Source organism: Chionomys nivalis, chromosome 14 (genome assembly GCF_950005125.1).
Source record: "Chionomys nivalis chromosome 14, mChiNiv1.1, whole genome shotgun sequence".
NCBI lineage: Eukaryota > Metazoa > Chordata > Mammalia > Rodentia > Cricetidae > Chionomys > Chionomys nivalis.
In genome coordinates, this window is record NC_080099.1 from 69,227,783 (window position 1) to 69,246,724 (window position 18,942).

General features: G+C 49.6%; 1 protein-coding gene across 2 annotated transcripts in view; it reads right to left on the reverse strand.

Annotated features, from left to right (window-relative positions):
• The window catches only part of Cables1 (Cdk5 and Abl enzyme substrate 1), a 106,180-nt gene that overhangs the window by 31,035 nt on the left and 56,203 nt on the right, over positions 1-18,942 (reverse strand). The window contains exon 4 of one of the 2 annotated variants that reach the window (XM_057788483.1): positions 11,079-11,156. The exons of the other annotated variant lie outside the window; for it this stretch is intronic. Within the exon in view, the coding sequence (XP_057644466.1) occupies positions 11,079-11,156 (78 nt within the window). The remainder of the gene's footprint in view (positions 1-11,078; positions 11,157-18,942) is intronic. 2 annotated transcript variants of the gene reach the window in all.

The window sequence follows — 18,942 nt, forward strand, 5'->3', positions numbered from 1 at the left end:
AAAAATCAAAAAGGCAGTGGGCATGGTGGCATATGCCATTAATTCCAGCATTTGGAGGCAGGGGTAGGTACCAGGCCTACATAGAAGTACCTGTCTTTAAAACCATGGCAAGTTCAAGTCCCGCTTGGGGTATTCCAGATTTACACATATTAAGGCTCAAATGTGGCACTTTTGCCTGGGGACAATATGGCTTATGAGGTTGTAGGAGAACATCTACTTACTTCCGCAGGGGTCACAAAGCACTGGTGAAGAGCCACGGACAACTTCGGTTCTAAATCCTTGTCACCCTAGCTCCAGGGGACACTGCAGCTTAGCCTGGCTTTCCCACAAACTTGAAAAATTTGCAAATGCAGGGCGAAGACCAGCCACGGAACCGGTCAGTTGGGGAAGGGAGGGGATAGAGACAGGGCCAGGGTGGCAAGATGAGAGGGGATTAGACTAAATGAACGCATGTTCAGGGAGACAGCCAGCAGCAGTTACATGCTTAAAAACCAGTCTGGTTCATCTGGGGCTCCAGCGTCCTCCACAGCAGTGTGCCACAGCCCTGACAGCCCCTGGACCCCAGGCTTAGCCTCAGCGGCTATAGCACAAAGCCAGCACATCACATTTCACCACTGCTGAGTCACCTGATCAGAGCCACCTGTCAACCTACATTATCATGTGCTCAAAGGTTATGGACCCCTCCCCCATTAACCTCTGCATAGCCAGCTTCCAACTCTGTGTTTTTCTAAAGGCTCGGCTGGCTATCATTAATGCACACAACTGATCTTGTAGGAAAACAGGGTTCCCTATCAGATGAGAAGTTCAGAGTCCTTTCTTTCCCTTGGAGGCAAAAAATCAATGACCCAATCTAAAAAAAAAATATGATTGCAAACCAGTGTGTAAAGGTGGTTGCAATGCAAACCAGCTGAGCTAGTGTGAACCCCAGGACACATGGAAAGGTAGCGGAGAACCGCCTCCACGAAGTTAACCTCTGACCCCCACATACATGCACCCACATCACATACACTCCCCCACAATAATACTTAAAAAAAAATAAAGAATTGAATACTTACACCTGGAAGTAAATGGGGGAAAGGCAGTGTGATCCAGTTAGGGACTTTCCAAGGCTTTCTGCTTCTAAGACTTGGCTGCCCTGACCTCTGCCCATGGGTGACATCTCTAATGGTGTCTTAAGCTCAGACTCACAGAGCAGCTGGGAGCACCAGCTGGGAGCACCACCCAGTGACTTGCTCTTTAAAGGACCACAATGGCTCAAACACTTGGATGTGTAAATAATGTAAGGCTAATTAAATATTAACAGGATTTCTAGACCCTTCAAAAAGAAGAGACTAGGAGAAAGCAGAGCTCTGAAAACTGGACTAGGAAAGGAAATATCACTTGTGAGCGAGTCTTAATTAAGAGATCATACACTGTGGGGACTCCAGGACACAGGTGCGCTGTCAGGAAGCCCCATTTGTAGTCTGCTGTAGTTTGTCCCCCAAAGGTCAAGTGCTAAATGGCTTGCTCCCTCGCCTGGTGTACTACTGAGAGGTGGAGGAGTCCCTAGGAGGGCCCAATGGAGGACTTAGGTCAGGAGGTGGCCCTAGAAGGGGCTACTGAGAAAACTCCCATCCCCGCAACCCTACCATGAAGGCCATGACTCAGCTTCAGCACCTGTAGTGAATGAAAATGTATATGTGCATGTACATGTATGTGTGGAAGCCACAGAGTAGCTTTGTATGTTGTTCCCGGGAGCGGTGCACCCTCTTGAGGCAGTGCCTCACTGGCCTGGAGCTTGCCTGATAGACTAGGCTCCCTGGCTACAGAGCCCAGGGGATCCACTTGTCTGTCTCTTCAGCAACGGGATTTCAAATATGCGCCACTGCTCCATGGCTTTCTCATGTTGGCGCCAGGAATCGAACTCAGGTCTTTATGCATGCCCTACCCCCTAGCCCCAGACTGAAACTTCTAAAACCACAAACCTATTAACCTTTTCCTTTTAAGTTCATCATATCTAGTATTTGTCAGTTACAGAGCTAACACTACTCCTTCAAGTGCAATGGACATCCTGGACCAGTTTCTCCTGCTGGCATGGAGGCAGAGTTATACCACCAAAGTTCAAAGTCAATGAACAAAGGCCACAGCAGACAGAAAAAAAAAAAAGTGAAATCAAAGGCAGCTTTTAACTGAGAAATCTTGGCCTCTCAGACTCTGCACATCACGGGAAAGTCATCCCTAGAAGGGCGACTGGCAGACAATGAAGAGGTCTTAACAGAGCTTATACCAAACTCTGTCTAAAGGCAGCTCTTGCAAACGGCCGGATAATGGCATGATTCATCCATTAGATCAGGCAGAATCGGTCGCTGTGTGGGAATATGCTTGGTGTGAGGAAAGAAACAGTTTGGAAAAGAGATGTTTCTGGGGTGAGTGGGTGGAGAGGAGGGAACGGGGCCCCAGACCAGGCAGTGCATTTAGGCTCTCTAAGAATAGAATTTGTTCTGTGTCACAGAATGGCCAGTTATCAGGAAATGGACCCAAGCAGATGACCTCATCTGATTGCCTCATGCCAAAAGCTAAGGACACAAACACCATGTGCAAGCTGTTGACAATTTAGGACACCCCCCCAAAGATACCTTGCACCCCACTGAGCAATCTGCCCCCTGCTGAGTTGGTAGCCAGTGAATCCAGTACCTACTGCTCAACTAAGGGCTAATGGCTGTGTCCACACAGTATATCATAGACACTGGTTTGGCCAGAATCACCTAGCTTGTTTTTCCAAATCTCCAAATAGCAAATCAACCACTGGGTCATTCTTACTTTCTTCTTTTTGGTCAGATGCCTAGGCAGAATCACCCTCTGATGTCTGCATATTTCAGGAAAGAAGCCCTTGGGCACAGATGCAGCACCTTTAGCATGGAAACAGAGCTGGGATAACCCTTCACATTCTGCTGACAGTCTCTCACTCTAGTGCACTGTGCTCTAAAACCCTCAGAGCGGGCAGTCTGGAACCGGAATGTACCTTCCTAATGGATGCAATGTTATAAAGAGGGATTGGCCACACTACGCCCTTTCAGCCTCTAAAGGAAGTGAGCCAGCTACAAAGAGCCAAGAAGAAAGGACTACAGGGCGTGATTAGGATGCATGATGGCAGGGATGTCACCTCGTACCAAGATGAAAATACCCTGTCTCCATAGCACTGACCTTGGGAAAACTGTCCCCTTCTAACTAGCTGGCTTCCACCTAAAAGGTCTGTTGTTTAAACAGAAGCAGGGTACAACTGAAGAAAAAGTGTGTTGACTTGCGGGGGTGAGAGGAGCATGTGCTATTCATCTTTTGATTTGTTTTAGACCCAGTCAAGCCACCAACTCTGACAAAAGTCAGGAGACACTAGTGGGGCCTAGGAAAAGATAGCGCAGAAGCCACGCGACCTTAGCAATGAGCTTGAATCCCTGCATGGCTCGCCTGCCTTACCAGTGAGGTAAAATGCAGTCTGCCCCAGCTGTGTGGACGTTGATCATCTGGCTAGTGAGCACAGAGGAGGGGCCTAGCTGGGGTTCACCAGAGCATAGGGCTAAGCTCCAGGCTTAGCAAGTTTCTTGTTGCTGTGACAAAGTCACTTGGAGAGAGGCAGAGCCCAGGGCCCCAGTTGGATCACCTCGTTAGTCCCTTCAAGGCCCTTCAATGGTCATCTGTCCAGCTCTCTGCTTCTCTGGAGATGCCCCTAAGGAACACGCCAAGGGCTCCACAGAACACCTGCTTTCACCAGAGCATGCTTCCTGTCGCATTTGGTGGCACTGTGCTCTGCTTCCTCCATGAAATGAGCAAATCCTCAAAGTCTAGAAATTCGGCCCTGACAAACACGTCACCCACCCGTCCAGTTATCTAGGAAAGCGATGTGTCCACTGTGTTCCATGCAGAACTCCTTTGAGAGGAACTAAGACACAGTTCGTGTCCACAAGTTAAAATACAGGTTATGAGCTGGGCTGTAGTGTCACACGCCTTTAATCCCAGCACTCAGGAGGCAGAGGTAGGTGGATCTCTGTGAGTTCGAGGCCAGCCTGGTCTACAAGAGCTAGTGCCAGTGCAAACCCTGTCTCAAAAAAACCAAAAACCAAAACAAAACAAAAAAAATCCAAAAAGCAAAACAAACAACAACAAAAAACCATGCTATGGGCACGTTCCATAGGCCTCAGCAAAGGCACTGGACAGAGGTTCTTAGCAGAGCCTTGGTGAGGTTCGGGGGTGGGGAAGGGGCCTACAGAAGCTGTTTGGAACGGCTGACTTCCTTCAGACTAGGCTGGGATCAGCAAGCGACAGAGCAGGATTCCAGATGGAAACCCAGGAAAGGAAGCTGGACAAACATCTACAGGCATCTTGCTGGCTCTGAGATGCCTTGGGGAGAGACGGTGCTAGAAAGACGCTTGTCAGGACCACAAAAGAGGGTGAACAGGGGCCTAGACCTTCAGTGAGAAGGACGATGTGATGATGAAAGACCAAGTCCCCACCCCAGAAGGCTCATGTCACATGCTGTGGCTGCTATTCTGAGTGGCTCTGTCGACTAAGCAGAGGGAATGGGTCACTGGGTGAAGGGGGTGTTACTGGGGAATTATATCATTGCCTGCCCCAGGCAAGGAGACAAGAGCACGGGGCTCTCAGAACAGCCACACAGAGAAACCACAGATCAGAGCTGGGACGAGAGGCTCACGTCAGTGCTGTGTGAGGACTGCGCGGGCAGATCGGGGACCAGGGAACACAGCTCCCTGCACTTGAGAACCCTCCTTGGGTGACTGGAATCTGATGAGCAGGTGTCTTTAAGGGGAACACACCTGCGGGGGATAGAAATTCTTAGGGATCTGTGTTGCCTTGGGGGCTCCTTCTGCGGACGATGCTGGAAAGGGGGCTTCTTCACTGGCCTCCCCAGGTTCAAAGTAAACACAAGAGGGATCTTCAGTGAACCAAAACAGTGTTGCCAAGGCCACAGACTCCAGAGAGCTGGAAAACCACATTTCCCAGCTCCCCAGAGGTGGCGCAGGCCCTGTTAGAGTTAAGTGCTCCTGTGAAGTCTGCTGGAGGACATGAGTCACACCTGGGCAAGACAGGCATTCTCAGCAAGCCCGGGGGACCCATGGGAACTGCAAGGGTAGTGTTTCCTTGGGAGAGGCCGGGGGTGTGGCATCTGTCTGCCTTGGCTGCACTGCCTCCCACTGGGCTATTCCTGGCGCCGATGCCAGTTTTTGTTTCCTCCTGGAGAGTTTGTGAGGTCTTGCGTGCCTCCCACAACCCTGACCATGATAGGAATTCTGCATTTGCTGCTCAGGACACCGAGTGTCCACTGCCACCCTGCATGCACTCGTGTGTGCAGAGCCACTGTAGGGCATGTCACATGGGTGTCTACTGCAGGCAAGACCCGTGTTTCTAATGTGGAGGCTCAGAAAAAAAGAGCTATCAAAATTATAATGGATGATTTTCTGAAATGCTACATGTGGGCAACTGTGTAAGCCAAACCACATTTAGGAGCAGTTAAAGCTTTGTGGCGTCTGGAGAGACGGCTCAGTGGCTAACATGGACTTTTTGCAAAGGGCCTGAATTTGGTCCCAGCACCCACATAAGGGGGCTCAAAATCACTTGTAACTCCAGCTCCAGGGGCGTCTGACGCCTCTGGCCTGTGCAGGCACTTCCACTCACACATGCCCCATACATGAAAAAAAAAATAAGTTTAATAGAAAGAAAACTCTGTTTTGAAAGTCCTGTCACCCATGGGGGCAGTGATGACAGGTCTTCTGCTATGAAGAGTGACCCTCTGACAGAAACGCTGGACCCCCAAGAGAGGCAGCAGTCACACGTTGGGTCTAGACTTGGGGACAAACACTTACAAGTCCCTAAATCCCTTTCCAATACTAGAAGAGGAGGCCGGAAGCCTAGATGGGCCCTGTGGGGAAGGTGTCGGGAGGATCAAGCGGAGCATTTCAGGACAGCACCAGAACAGCCATTCCTCCCTCTGACTAAAGGCAGGAAACACCAAATGGGGGAAATTATTCTTCATTTAAGACTCCACCCAGAGCAGGTATGGTGGCACATCCCCGTAATTCCCATTATTCAAGAGCATCATGAGTTTGAGGCCAGTCTGGGCAATGTAGCAAGACCTTACCTCAAAATAAAACCAAGCAAGTAGTCAGGGCTGCAGCTGTGGTTCAGTGGTAGAGAATTTGCTCTGGGTTCAGCTCAGGGAGAAAGAGAGTCTGCCCACGGCTACCTGGAGCTACTCTCGGGAAAGTTAATGTCTAAGGGTAAATAGCACCCCTCACCTTCTGAAAGCCATGGCCCAACAGCTTGACCACCAAAGTTCCCAGGAAGTGACCCCTGTATGACGCCTATAAATACCACAGAGTCATGAGCCAGCAAGTCCAACCTAAAAGTGTGGTTGAAGGGAGGATAGCTGGGGCTAAGTGCTATGGACTGAGCTATCCCATGGCAGTGGACAGTCCTGCTACCGTCCGCCCTCACCGTTCTCAGCTGAGGTTGCCTAGCCCCACTGTATCTCATTCTTCTCAAGCAAAATGATAACACAGGAACCTATCTTACCCAGTGCTAGGAGAAAGAATTGAGCAAACACACTGAGAGGCGCTAGGAAACGGCCCCACACAGCTCAGTACTCTGGTTTTAGCACACAAAGCTGTAGCTACACCCTCTGAGAATCATAACAAAAAATGTTCTCCCTAACAGCTTTCCCTACACACTGAGGGAGTCTGAACTTTGGGACAACCATCAAATAACCAGGTCGTCTGCGTCCACTGGAGCTAACGGTCATCTGGGAGACTCCAGCCACGAGCCAGCACACACCTGGCGGCTTGTGTGTACACTGAGTATCCACATTGTTCTCAAGCTGAGGAACTCAAGCCCTGTCCCATCACCCAGACCAGAACACTCCAGAACTCACCCCATCTGTGCATGTCTGCAAGTCTGAAAGTTTAAAAAGCCCCATGAAGAATAATTTTTCAGCGAGTGCTAGAAGCCACTGATTGTTGATAGGTGGGGAGCGTGAACCACGTCTCACTCACGACTCTCAACAGGATTTTACCGCTACCACACCAGCCGTGCAGACAAGGAGGAAATAACCACTGGAGCCCGCAGCAGCCTGGGAGACATGAGCCAAATATTCCAAACAGCAATCATAAGGGAATAGGGGTGAAGGGCTGAGTGATGGCCGGTCCTGTGAGAGCTGGGGACTCCTGGCAAAGCTCCCTTCTGATTTCTCCCGTACCAGGGTGGAATCCTGGCTCCGAAGCAGAACCCCAGTTTGGGCATGGCTCTCTATTGAATTCTTTCCATGTAGCAGGCCATTAACCATGCCAGGAGCCAGCTTACCCTCAGACATCTCTGGGAGTTCCCAGAGTCTCGAACATTTCTATTTCCCCAAGGGCTCACACATCTAGCGCAGTACACCTGCATGGGGGAGCACTCCGCTACCCAGCTGTCTGGATTCTCTCAGTCCCTTCTGGGCGGACTCAGCTGTTGGTTGTTTTGTTTGGTAGGAAGTTTGTCTAGTCTATGAGAAGAGACACCCTCATGCTCATTATGCCCGCTGCCGTGAACAGGCCTGGTAACCAGCAGGCAGGCTCCGGATTCCAAGAACAGGACCGAATCCTGCAGTAGTGAGGCCTGAACACGCACACGGGGAGAGGAGAGGAGAGGTGGGTGGGGCCGCAGATCCTACACAGCAAAGGATTCTGATGACGATTCTCATGCACACTGGCGACTACAAAGGACTGGATGCAAAAACCATGAGAAATGGATGGGGAAAGCTCTCTAAAGACCAATCTGGCAGCATCGCTCAGCTGGTGTCAGGTACCAAAATCGGTGTTCACTTCAGGTGAAAAAACAACACACAAGGCTTCGGGCCACAGCAGGAGATGAGGCGGGGTGAGGCAAGACTATGGGAGATGGAGTTGGGAAGTTGCCATGCCGAAAGGGAAGTCAGAAAACACACCCAGGAAGACAAGGCTGCCTATCTGAGAGACGCTTGTCCCGCAAAGGAGGTTCAAGTACATGCAGAGGAACTAGGGAGTTTCCTGTTTTTGTGACCCTCTTGTGATGAAGCTAGGGCTGTGCAGCATCTCCCCTACTGGTGTGTGCTATACTCAACAGTATGGAATAACCAGGTCCTCTCCCTGTTCCACACAGAGAAACACAAAGGAAACATGGGAACCAGAAAACAGCTCAGAGTTCTAGGGCTGATACACAACCCCCACCTTAGTCCCATCTTGGCCACCCCAGAATCAAAGCAGGAAGGGCAGATTGTCTGACCTCTGAAGGTCTTTCCAGCCTTGGACTGCTGTGACAGACGGCTACGTCACAGGACTAGCTTCCTCCATGTGGAAATGTATTATATAATAAGTCAATGTGTGCACGAGCTAAGACAGCTAGTGCTGTTACCAACAAACACTATCGTAGTGGACTGACATGGATGTTTTCTTAGATATGTCTATTAATATACCTTTGTTTCAACAGCTACTTCCCATTAATCATTAATAAAAGAATTGTAGTTATCAGTGGATAATTATGGAAAATGGGCTATTATTTATTTATAAACAGGATGTCTGTTTATTAAAATGTCAAGAGCATAGTACACCACCTGGCCACTCACAGTTTCCTTGTTACTTTGGTAGAAGGTAGACTGTCACAGACAACAGGCTGGTCTCCCTGTGGGGTCTTCCAAAGAAACTGTATTCTTTGGGTATAGAATTCACTGTTGGGCCCCTTAGTTTCCTCAACTAAAAACCTTTGAGAAATGGTAGACTCGAATCTGCTCACATCTAAGACATAAAGTTATATCCAAATGTCTCTCTTCAGCGCCACACTGCAGAACAGTCAGGCTCACAGGCGGTTAAGAGACAGGCAGACATTCCTAGCATCAGGGACACCAGGCATGAACCGACGCTGTTCAGGGACCAGTTACCTGGCAGCCTGCATTCCCCTGAGGTAACTAAAAATGGAGAAGGCCACGTGGAGCCATGTTGAGATAGATGATTTGGATAAGCTCCATTCGAATATTTCTTTAAGGAAAATACCCAAACCTTCAAAGCCACAGCTGAAAAGCATACAATCTTCAAAGTTCTCCACACTGACTCCCCTTTTTTGTTGTCACAAAAGGGGTGGTCTTGGCCAGTGGGCCCCACTCACTTACCTTTCAGCATGCCATGTGCCATGCTGGGAACCTTGTGTCCACAAACCCCTGTGAGCCCCGGGTACCCTCTGGGAAGGAGATAACATCAATGCTCCATCCCGGAAAGACTGCCACAGCAGTGGAACTTGTGTGGCCACGCAAAAGGTGGGGCCATACAAATGGTTCCCGTTCCCACTCTTGCCTGGGACCACTGCTCTCAGAGATCATAGTGTAAAATGCTAAGTTCTTGGTACAGCAGTGAGGGGTAGCTGCATATGGAAATTGACCCCTGGGGAATGAATGTGAACATTTCAAAGATGAAATGAATGGAGAAGCCAGGTTTTCTTACAGAAATGGAATGAGTCCTTGGCTAGGAAGGGGCAGTGTTCGTTGGAACATCTTCAGCATCTATTTAAAACAGTGACATCATATATATGTAATCTGATCTGTCTTCCTCTCATGGATTAAGTTCAGGAGCATGGGTACCATGCTATCCTCTCTCCCTGCATCGCCAGTGCCTGGTCATATGGTAAGTAGTATGCAAAGAAATGAAAGAACGTGCTGGAGCTGGAGAAAGAATGCATCCATCAGAAGGGTCAGCAAAGGAGTGCAGAGAAATGAGGAGGCTCCCTAGGACGGACCCATCCAGGTCATGGCTAGAAGAGGCTTGCCCAGAGAGATCCATCGGCTGCTGGCACAGACCTCCCTGGGGCTGCTCACACTCAGATGCTCTGGGCCTTGCCACAGTTGGTTGCCCTGGAAATGGCTGCCTTTCTGAGACAGCTGTGGCCATGGCAAGTTAGGTAGGTAAAGGAAAGCTTCTGTGGGACATCCTTGAAGCCAGCCCATGGCTGCTCCTGCATGAGCCTCAGACCTCCAAGCCGTAAGATCCGCTGCTACTTTTTCCTAGACACACCTACTTTGCAAGGTTGTTCTAAGTAAAAAGGTCGACACTTGGTGTGCTCAGTAAGTCATTTATGTAACCAGTAGATACTCTTGTGGTAATCACATAATCCATGTAAGGACCAGGAAGTTTATCAGGCTAAGCGATCAGGAGGAGAGTTCAAAGACAGCAGCAGAGCCTTGGGACAGCTTGTGAGACCAGTGCAGCGATTTGCCTGACAGAGGTGGCACACTGCAATTTCCAAATACCAGCACCCCCCTGACAGGTGCTAGAGTAGGGCTGAGTCTAGAGACAAGGGAGGAACCAAAGGCTGCAGGCAGTGGTGAGGAGAGGTGATCGTGCAAGTCCAGACCCCCTACCATTGCTTTGTGCTCAGAGTCAGAGTCAGGGTTGGTTAATCCAGCGAGGGGAGCTTTTCTCTCGCCAGACTCCAGTTATGCACATCTGTTCCTGGTGCCACTTTGCTGTGACATGTTTGTCCTGTGGTGGCAGTCCCGCTCCAAACCAAAGCCAAGACACAAGATGCAGTCCGGTCACAGGATTGAGCCCTCACCCAACCTACCTTTTCCAACAGTCAGAGCGACCCAGTGGCATATGGCGAACCTCATATTTTTCTTGGTTTATAGTAAAGGACAAGGTGATAAAAATGGACATTCAGAAATAGGCAGATGGTGAAGAAGTTGCACTCATGAGCGCACGCACATGCACACACACACACGCGCATGCACACACGCACGCATACACACACATGCACACGCGCGCGCACACACATGCACACACGCATACATACACACGCACAAACACACACGCGCGCACACATGTGCACACATGCACACAGACACACACACACACAAAACCAAGGAAGTTTTCTGGCTGAAAAGAAAGTAGAACATACCCCCAAAATCAGACACTGAATTTGTAACGTCAAATCTAGGCAAATTCAGAAGAGAGAAAGGCAAGTCACATTGTGCACATTGGTGTCTGAGCTTTTCACCCAGAGAACTGTAAAGCATGCATGCATATACATACCCGACTTGGGTACTGTCTCGGTACGGCAGCACGGAAAATATACTACAGAAGGATCTTCTGCCACTGATAAGGACTATTCTAAAAAGTAAAAACAAAAAACAAAAAAACAAACAACTAACTAAATGCAAAGACTCCAAATTAAAAAAACAAAACAAACTTAAAATAAGTTCTACAGCAAATTAAACATTCATGGAATTCACAGCAGCTTTTGCATACTCCCGCACCTCCTCCAACAGATGGCATTCTGCTCTTCTTGCAAAACACAAGGCTCAGCACAGCAGAAGTTTGCTGCCTTTCCCCACCCAAATATTAGCACGTGCGAGACCAGCCATACGTGAGAGGTGCAGCCGGAGACGTGAGCTGTGCAGACAAGGCGGAGCAGACCGCACTGAATCTTGGGTGGCCAGCGCAGGCATGGTGAACACCACATCAGGACTACTGATTTCTGCCCCACAGTAAACAATGTGAGGGCAACCGTGCCCAGACCCGTGAGTTGGAAAGATGTTCAAATCCATTACCATCATTAGCTTTTCATATTCTGGCAACATGTTAGCTTCTGAGAATAGACTGAGGGAACAATTATATAATCAGTCTTAGCCACCACCCCTGCTATAAAGAATCTACTGGAGTGATTCTACACGATGTTCTTATGCAATCAAAGCCACTTGAAAAAACATTGAAAACAAAAACAAAACCCCTCAAAGCACTTATCCTGCCATCTGAGAATAACTTTTGCCAAGGGGAATTGCTCGTGAAAAAAAGAAAAAGAAAAAAATGAGTGGAAGAAAATAAAAATCATTCTTTTTGGCACGAGGTCAATAGAGTTCACATATGGAGTTATTTACTTTTCAAATTTCCTTCAGTATTACAATGTCACAAGCAGGGAAAACAGCACTACTGAGTGAATCAGGGTTTGGAGATCTTAACCTTGTTTTGAAACTATGATGTTAAATTGCCCACAGTCCTGGGATGAAGTCACCCCACACTGCTGGCCCTGCCTCTCCACTGTAGGTGACACGGTTTTTCCCATGCGTCTTACCATGTCTGCATGCTGAGTACTTACAGTGCTCCACCTACTGAAAAGGCCAGTTTAATCCTGTGTCTCTACAAGCTATTTCTTCAGTCTGTGATGTCCTGCTTAGGCATACTCGGCAAACTCCCACTGAGTCTTCAAAACCCAATTGGGAAGTCACCCCTCGGCCAGGTGAGTGGTGCACACTGGGGGAGACAGGCTCCCAGTCACTCGTCTCCTGTTCTAGAGGGCAAGACCAAGGGGTCAGCACCGGGCTGTTTCTCTACAGATGTGTACCCAATGTGTCTGACACAGTCTGGATGCAGAGAAGCACCTAAGCACCAACCAGGGAGACCATTGGCCCTATAACGGTTCCTATTTGTAGGGACAAAGAGGATGAAGGCAAAGCTCCTAGCTCGATACCAGCCTTGTCACCTTGTCTCTCTTTTGAGCCTTGATTTCCCCATCTAAAAAATGGTACTGAGTTGGGCATGGAAGCACATACCTGTTTTCTCGGTACTTGGGAGGCAGAGGCATGAGGATCAGGTGTTCAAGCCCAGCCTTGACTATGCAACAAATTGAGACTAATATGGGCTATACAGGATCCTGTCTGAAGAAACAAAACATGAGTGAGTGAATTAATGAATGAATGAACAAATGAGTGAAATGGCGTAAAATCAGTAATGATTTTATTGGGAAGCTGGAAAAAGAAAATGAGTTTGTAGTAGAAAAACCCTTGGGGCATTGCCTGGCAGACCCGATGCTTGTTAAATAGGATTCACCTCCAGTGTAGACAGGCTTCTTGGGTGGAGTTGCATTTAGAATCTCTCCAGATCTTAGTGCTGCTAAGAGGAAGAAAGGCAAAGCTGGAGGCAGCTGAAAGAGCGAACACGGGGCCCAATGATGTAACACACAGAGCTCATTAGCGTTCAGACCCAGTGTAAACAGAGTGAGGGCCAAGACCGTCACACCTGAGTGGGCCTGAGTCAAATATGTCACACCTGCTGGACTGTTGTTACACACGAATCCCAGAGATAACTTCCCACATGGCGTGTCTGTGCAATTACTTGCACGGACACAATAATGACTGAAACGATTATGTGCCAGGAACTAAATGCTGGAGCCAGTAAGGCACAAGCCAGTGAAGGGCTCACTGAAGGTGAGCAGGTGTGGCAGCCCCGGATACGAACCTGAGCTCTTCCTGGCCATGATCATCTCCCTAACTTCGTATAAGATCTGCCTTCAGGCATTTAGCTGGGCACCTATGGGCTTCCTGGATACCAACGAGCCTGCCTTTGCCTATGTGTGTTCCACAGTAGCTCTCTAGTCCTGCCTGCAGGTCACCGTGAGAGTGGCGGATCACACACTACCACCATCAGAACTGCTGGAGCCACAGAGGCTCCACCCTCCACTCTGCTCCACCTTGACCCTTGCTGCCCAAACCCCCAGTCACTCAACACCAGCGACCCTAAAACACAGAGGAAAGAGGGCGTTGACCAAACTCAATGGTCTTACTACTGCGGCACCTTCCTTGCTACTAGTACTGATGCGTCTCCCTTTCCCACACACCAAATCTGTTTGGACATCTTTAATAGAAGAAGAAAACTAGAGACGATAGGTGTCAAGGGCAATCTAAGTCTTCTAACATTTTGCCCACAAAGGCGCCCAGCAGGAAAAGGGCTGTATTGTTCTGTGAACTGAAGGTGCACTCTGGGTGTTCCTCACGATTAGGTATAGGAGATGTTGACACCATGGATCTCATTCAGAAATTTGTGTTACTGTATTAGGGAGCCAAGCTTAGCAACCAGGAACACAGACTGCTTCCCAACGATTCCACTAGGGTGGGTTTCTCCTTGGCCAGTCTGGAGAGAGGAGCCCTGTACTTTTGAGTCGCTCCTGCCGTTTCTGGGCTCAGCCTTCCCATGGACTCTGCTCTGGACAGTGACCAGAGGAAGAAGCCATGGCAGAGACCTGCAGAGTAGACCCATGACAACATCACCAACATTGCCACTGGAGTTCCTGGGAATACGTCTTTCACATTTCCCAGAGTGGATGTGGCCTCCAGCAGGGACTTCAGGCATTAGCCAGAACAGGCAGGCAACAACAAGTCCAGAATGAGACTCCTCATGCAGGCAACTCTAAGGCATGCCAGAACCAAAAGGCTCATGGGAACGCGCAGGTTGGCTCTGCTCTCAGGAGCCATCCATCACAAGGGAGACAGACGCCTTGGAAGAACATCCAGCTTGTTTGCCTCCTTCGAGGGCGAGAATTAAGTTCAACACTGGTGGTCACGAATGGCACGAGACAACCACATATATCATTTCCAGTGGAAACCTTCCCCATCAGGAACATCTAACACTATATTGAAGTCAAGATGTCCCGAAAGCTTATTATGATTTCAATGGTGGAATTAATCCCAGGAAGATGGGTCTATGAGGAAGCAAAGGTCACATTTCCATATAAATGTCTCCAGAGAAAAGAACAAAACAGCTAAGGAGAAACCTCTATGGGGCTGTGGGTCAGGCTGCCTCTGGATACACAACGTTTTCTAAAGCCTTCAGGAGGTTCGAAGCATGCCCAGCAGCCTGGGACAGGCTTGGGTTTCTTACCCACAGAGGGTCATGCCCATGTTCTTGGGGTGTACAGCCTCTCAAAGGGGATCACAGAGGATCCACAGAGGGTCATGCCCATGCTCTTGGGGTGTACAGCCTCTCAAAGGGGATCACAGAGGATCCACAGAGGGTCATGCCCATGCTCTTGGGGTGCACAGCCTCTCAAAGGGACCTTTCAACTCTATACACAAACTTTCCATGGCCATTTTTTTTCACGGAATTTGCTTTCACACCCTCAGTGTTGGCAACCTTGTATAACACCACCCAGGATCATTATGTGTTGCTTGATGCCAATAAACCATCTTTTTGTTCCATTTCCTTGAGGAGCCTGCCAATCTTGAGAAATTTTATCCTTATTCCACAACAGCAGAAATATTCCATAAGAATATTAAAAATGACAAGCAGTTCAATGGCGTTAAAGAAACAAATATCACACTTGTAACAACCGGGGCAGTGTTACAATGTAACAGCATCTAAACACAGTCCAGGGCTATATCAAGATCTGAACATATGCAGATATACATTTTCCAGATTCACTCTTTCCACCCTAGGAAGTGCTGCGGGAGCTCCTTCTGCTCCTTCAGCCAATAGCCGCTGAGATACCAGCCCACTGGGGCGTGGTCTCTTTCTCTTTAAAAAGCAGCGGCAGCCCTTTGCTCGCTCTCTCTTGCTCCAGTGACTAGACTCCTTTCCTGGCTGTCATGTAGGATGGTGTTCTGTAAGTTTTTCCCCTCAAATAAATAACCCTTTGAATCCAAACTGGTGTGGGATTGTTTTGCTCTATAAGGAAGCAAGAGAAAATAGTGACAATGGTGGTTCTGTGCGCTGACCTGTGGAGTCCCAGCCCTGCTCTCTGTGGATACAGCCTTGTGTGGAGTAGAGACAGTACTGTGTGCTGACCTGTGGAGTCCCAGCCCTGCCCTCTGTCGATACAACCCTGTGTGGAGTAAAGACAGTACTGTGCGCTGACCTGTGGAGTCCCAGCCGTGGGCTGACCTGTGAAGTCCCAGCCCTGCCCTCTGTGGCTACAGTCCTGTGTAGAAGCAAGGATTTTCAGACATGGCTGGGTTAGGATGAAATGCTGCATTGAAGCTGGTCTCATGTGCTGGGTCTTTACAAGGAAAGAGTGATCTGTGGACACCTGGACATGCACGGAGGAAGAGATCACGAGACTGGAAGACAGAGATGAGGTGATACTGCTGAGGGCTGAGGATGCCTAGGACTACCGCCAACAGCGATGATGACAGAAGTTCTCCCTAGAGCCTCCGGAGAACATGGTCCTGCGTGCCAAGCCTCCAGAAATGACAGAACCACCCATCTCTGGGTGCTTTGTAAGGCAGCCTAGGAAACAAATATGGCTGCCATTTGGTTTTGTTCCTTCTGGCTGGATCTGTGCCTCCTCCCCACCCCGGGTAGATCCTCTGAGCACACACTGTGCTTGCTGTGCCCAGAGGAGGTCAAAAGAACAGCATGGTGTCTGGAAAACCCAGTCCCTTCCCAGTTCCACTCAGACCGCCTTTCCCACAGCCGCTCCTTCCTCCGCTCACAATGCTCATTTAAAAGCGGGAAGGATTTGACCCCTTTCTCTTGTGCCTGAAGCCGGCAATTACATAATGAGTGTTGAATGAACACTGTCACAACAACAAGAAAATGTTCTTCTGTGCCCCATTTACACGCTCGCTAGCCACTGGGGAACAAGTTCCCTCCTTTACGTCACATACCCTCTCCCTGTTGGATGGGCCACTGAGGACAAGGGCAAAGCAGAAGTCTATGGGGCTTCCAAGAACATTCTTCACAAAGCAGTATGTTCCCATCCATCCGGAAATGGGACAGAGACTGTTTCTGTGTGGGGAGTTGGCAGGAAGAAGGAGCCCTGGGAAAGGTGCTGGAACCCTGCTGTGGTGTGGACAACTAGCCTGGTGTGAGTGTTCGGTACCTGGGGCAGGCTATAGAGGGGCATGGGATTCTAGCAGGTAAGAATATTGGGACTCAGGCAGTGACGTGGAGCTACAAGGGCCTCAGGAGCCCAGGGACTGGAAGACGCTGGTCCGGGCTAAGAGGGATGCCCACTGAAGATCTAAGCTAGGTGTCCCAGTGATTCCTGCAGCGAGGTGTCAGTTTGTTCCTCTATTCCTGCAGCACCTTCTCCACCGCCACGCCCTTCACTCCTAATGTAATCCTATCACTTCCCAGGTCCTTAGTACCGCTAGGGAGGTGAAGCTTATCTTGCCATCTAGGGAGAGGCAAGAGGCTTCTGAGAAACAAGCTAGCTGGTCCTCCCTCTCTCTAAGCACTTTCTAAGCACACCTTCTAGCCAGGCACTGGACGATGCCTTGAGGATCTGAGGAATGATGCAGGCAAGAGCCCTGCCCTCAGGAAGTTGACTGTTGACACCCTGACACAGACACAGGCATTCTGCAATGGACAAGCAGAGGGTACTGCTGAAGAACATCCAAAGTAGATGAAGGTAGGCTGCCCGAGGAAGTGACCTGAGGGCGAGCGACAATCAGCCTGAGATGAAAAGATCTGATAGTGGAGGAAGCGGCCAGGAGATAAACAAGACAGAGCTAAGAGAGCTTAGAGGGCCACAGCATGGAGAGCAGTATTGCCTCTGGCCACCAGACCTGACCACAGTGTTCCCACTTAGGGCCTGCACGCTGGGCTGGAAGGCTCACCACACCGAGCCGGGCTACTAACAGTTTTATGGAGGCGTCATTTCTAATTAAACTTGTCCTGTAAAGACTACAAAGATAAACCGGGTATCAGCACACTCCTGTAACCCCAGCACTCTGGAGGCTGGGGCACAATTACTGCGAGTTCAAAGCCAGCCTGGAATACACAGTGAGTTTAAGGCCCACCTGGGCTACATTTACCCGAGTGGTTTAAACATCAGGATTTCTCTCTTAGTCCTGGGGCCAGAGGTCCAAGATCAAGGTGTGGAGAGGGCCGTGCGCCCTCTGAAGAGAATCTCGTTTCCCAGGAGGGCTTCCAAACACAGGGTTTACTAAGGCCACGTCCTCCCTGAGCAGGGTCTGCTTCTTAAGGTCATCATTCTCACTGGACTACGCCCTCTAATCAATGACCTCAGCTTACGCAATTACACACGCAAGGACTCGGTTTCCCACCCTGAGGGATATGGTTAGGGTGTCAACACATGAGTCAGGGACCCACAGCCCAGGACTGTGAAGTTTGGGGATGCAAACACAATGTCATAGAAGTTAGTTTCCTAGGAAAACTAGCTCCTCCAGGACAGCACTTGGAGCCATAAGTGTGGCTCTGGCCTGAAGCCCAAAGCCTGGCCTCCTGCAGCTCTAGGCAACCTGTTAACAAAGGAGAGGATGGTGGTGTGCACCTGCAATCCTGGTACTTGGAAGGCAGAGGCAGGAATATTCTAAGGACGCCCATCATTCCGCGGGACAATCATAAGGTCCAGACCGACTGGTCTGGGCTGCACAGGTGGTCTCCACAATAATACCGTGACCTGATCCACCCAAGAAAGATTTGGTTCAAATGGAACTGGTTCCCCCCTAAAGCTGGCTGTCCCCTGTGACGGGAACTGGTTCCCCCCTAAAGCTGGCTATCCCGTGACAAGAACTGGTTCCCCCCTAAAGCTGGCTGTCTCCTGTGACGGGAACTGGTTCTCACCTAAAGCTGGCTGTCCCCTGTGATGGGAACTGGTTCTCACCTAAAGCTGGCTGTCCTCTGTGACGGGAACTGGTTCCCACCTAAAGTTGGCTGTCCTCTGTGGCTGGATTCTTGCTTCTTATAAATTTCGAGCTGAAAACAGCAACAAGGATGTACCGGCAGCAGAGGCAGGCAGACACACACACTCACTCTCACATACCACAGGGAAGCCGTGTCACGGCTATGCTTTCTATAGACTGGTTTTGTTTGTTTTGGGACAGGGTCCTGTTATGTTGCCCAAGCTGTACTCAAATGACCCTCCTACGTCACCCTGGCAAGTCACTGGGAGGAGAGGCAAGACCGTTGTTTTGTTTATGAACTCGTTCTATAAGGACCCACACAGAGCAGTACCAGCAAGATGCACTGAATTGCATTGGATGAACTGCACCACTGCATCCTGTGCAGTCAGCAAACTGCTAACTAGAAAAAGGGAGGTGAAATTTCAATGCAATCACGTGACTGCAAAACATATACCCTGTATTGAAGGGGGCCCCCGGTGGGAGGGGCAAGCTGCACACTACAGCACATGGTGGCGGAGTGCGGAACGAGTTCCACT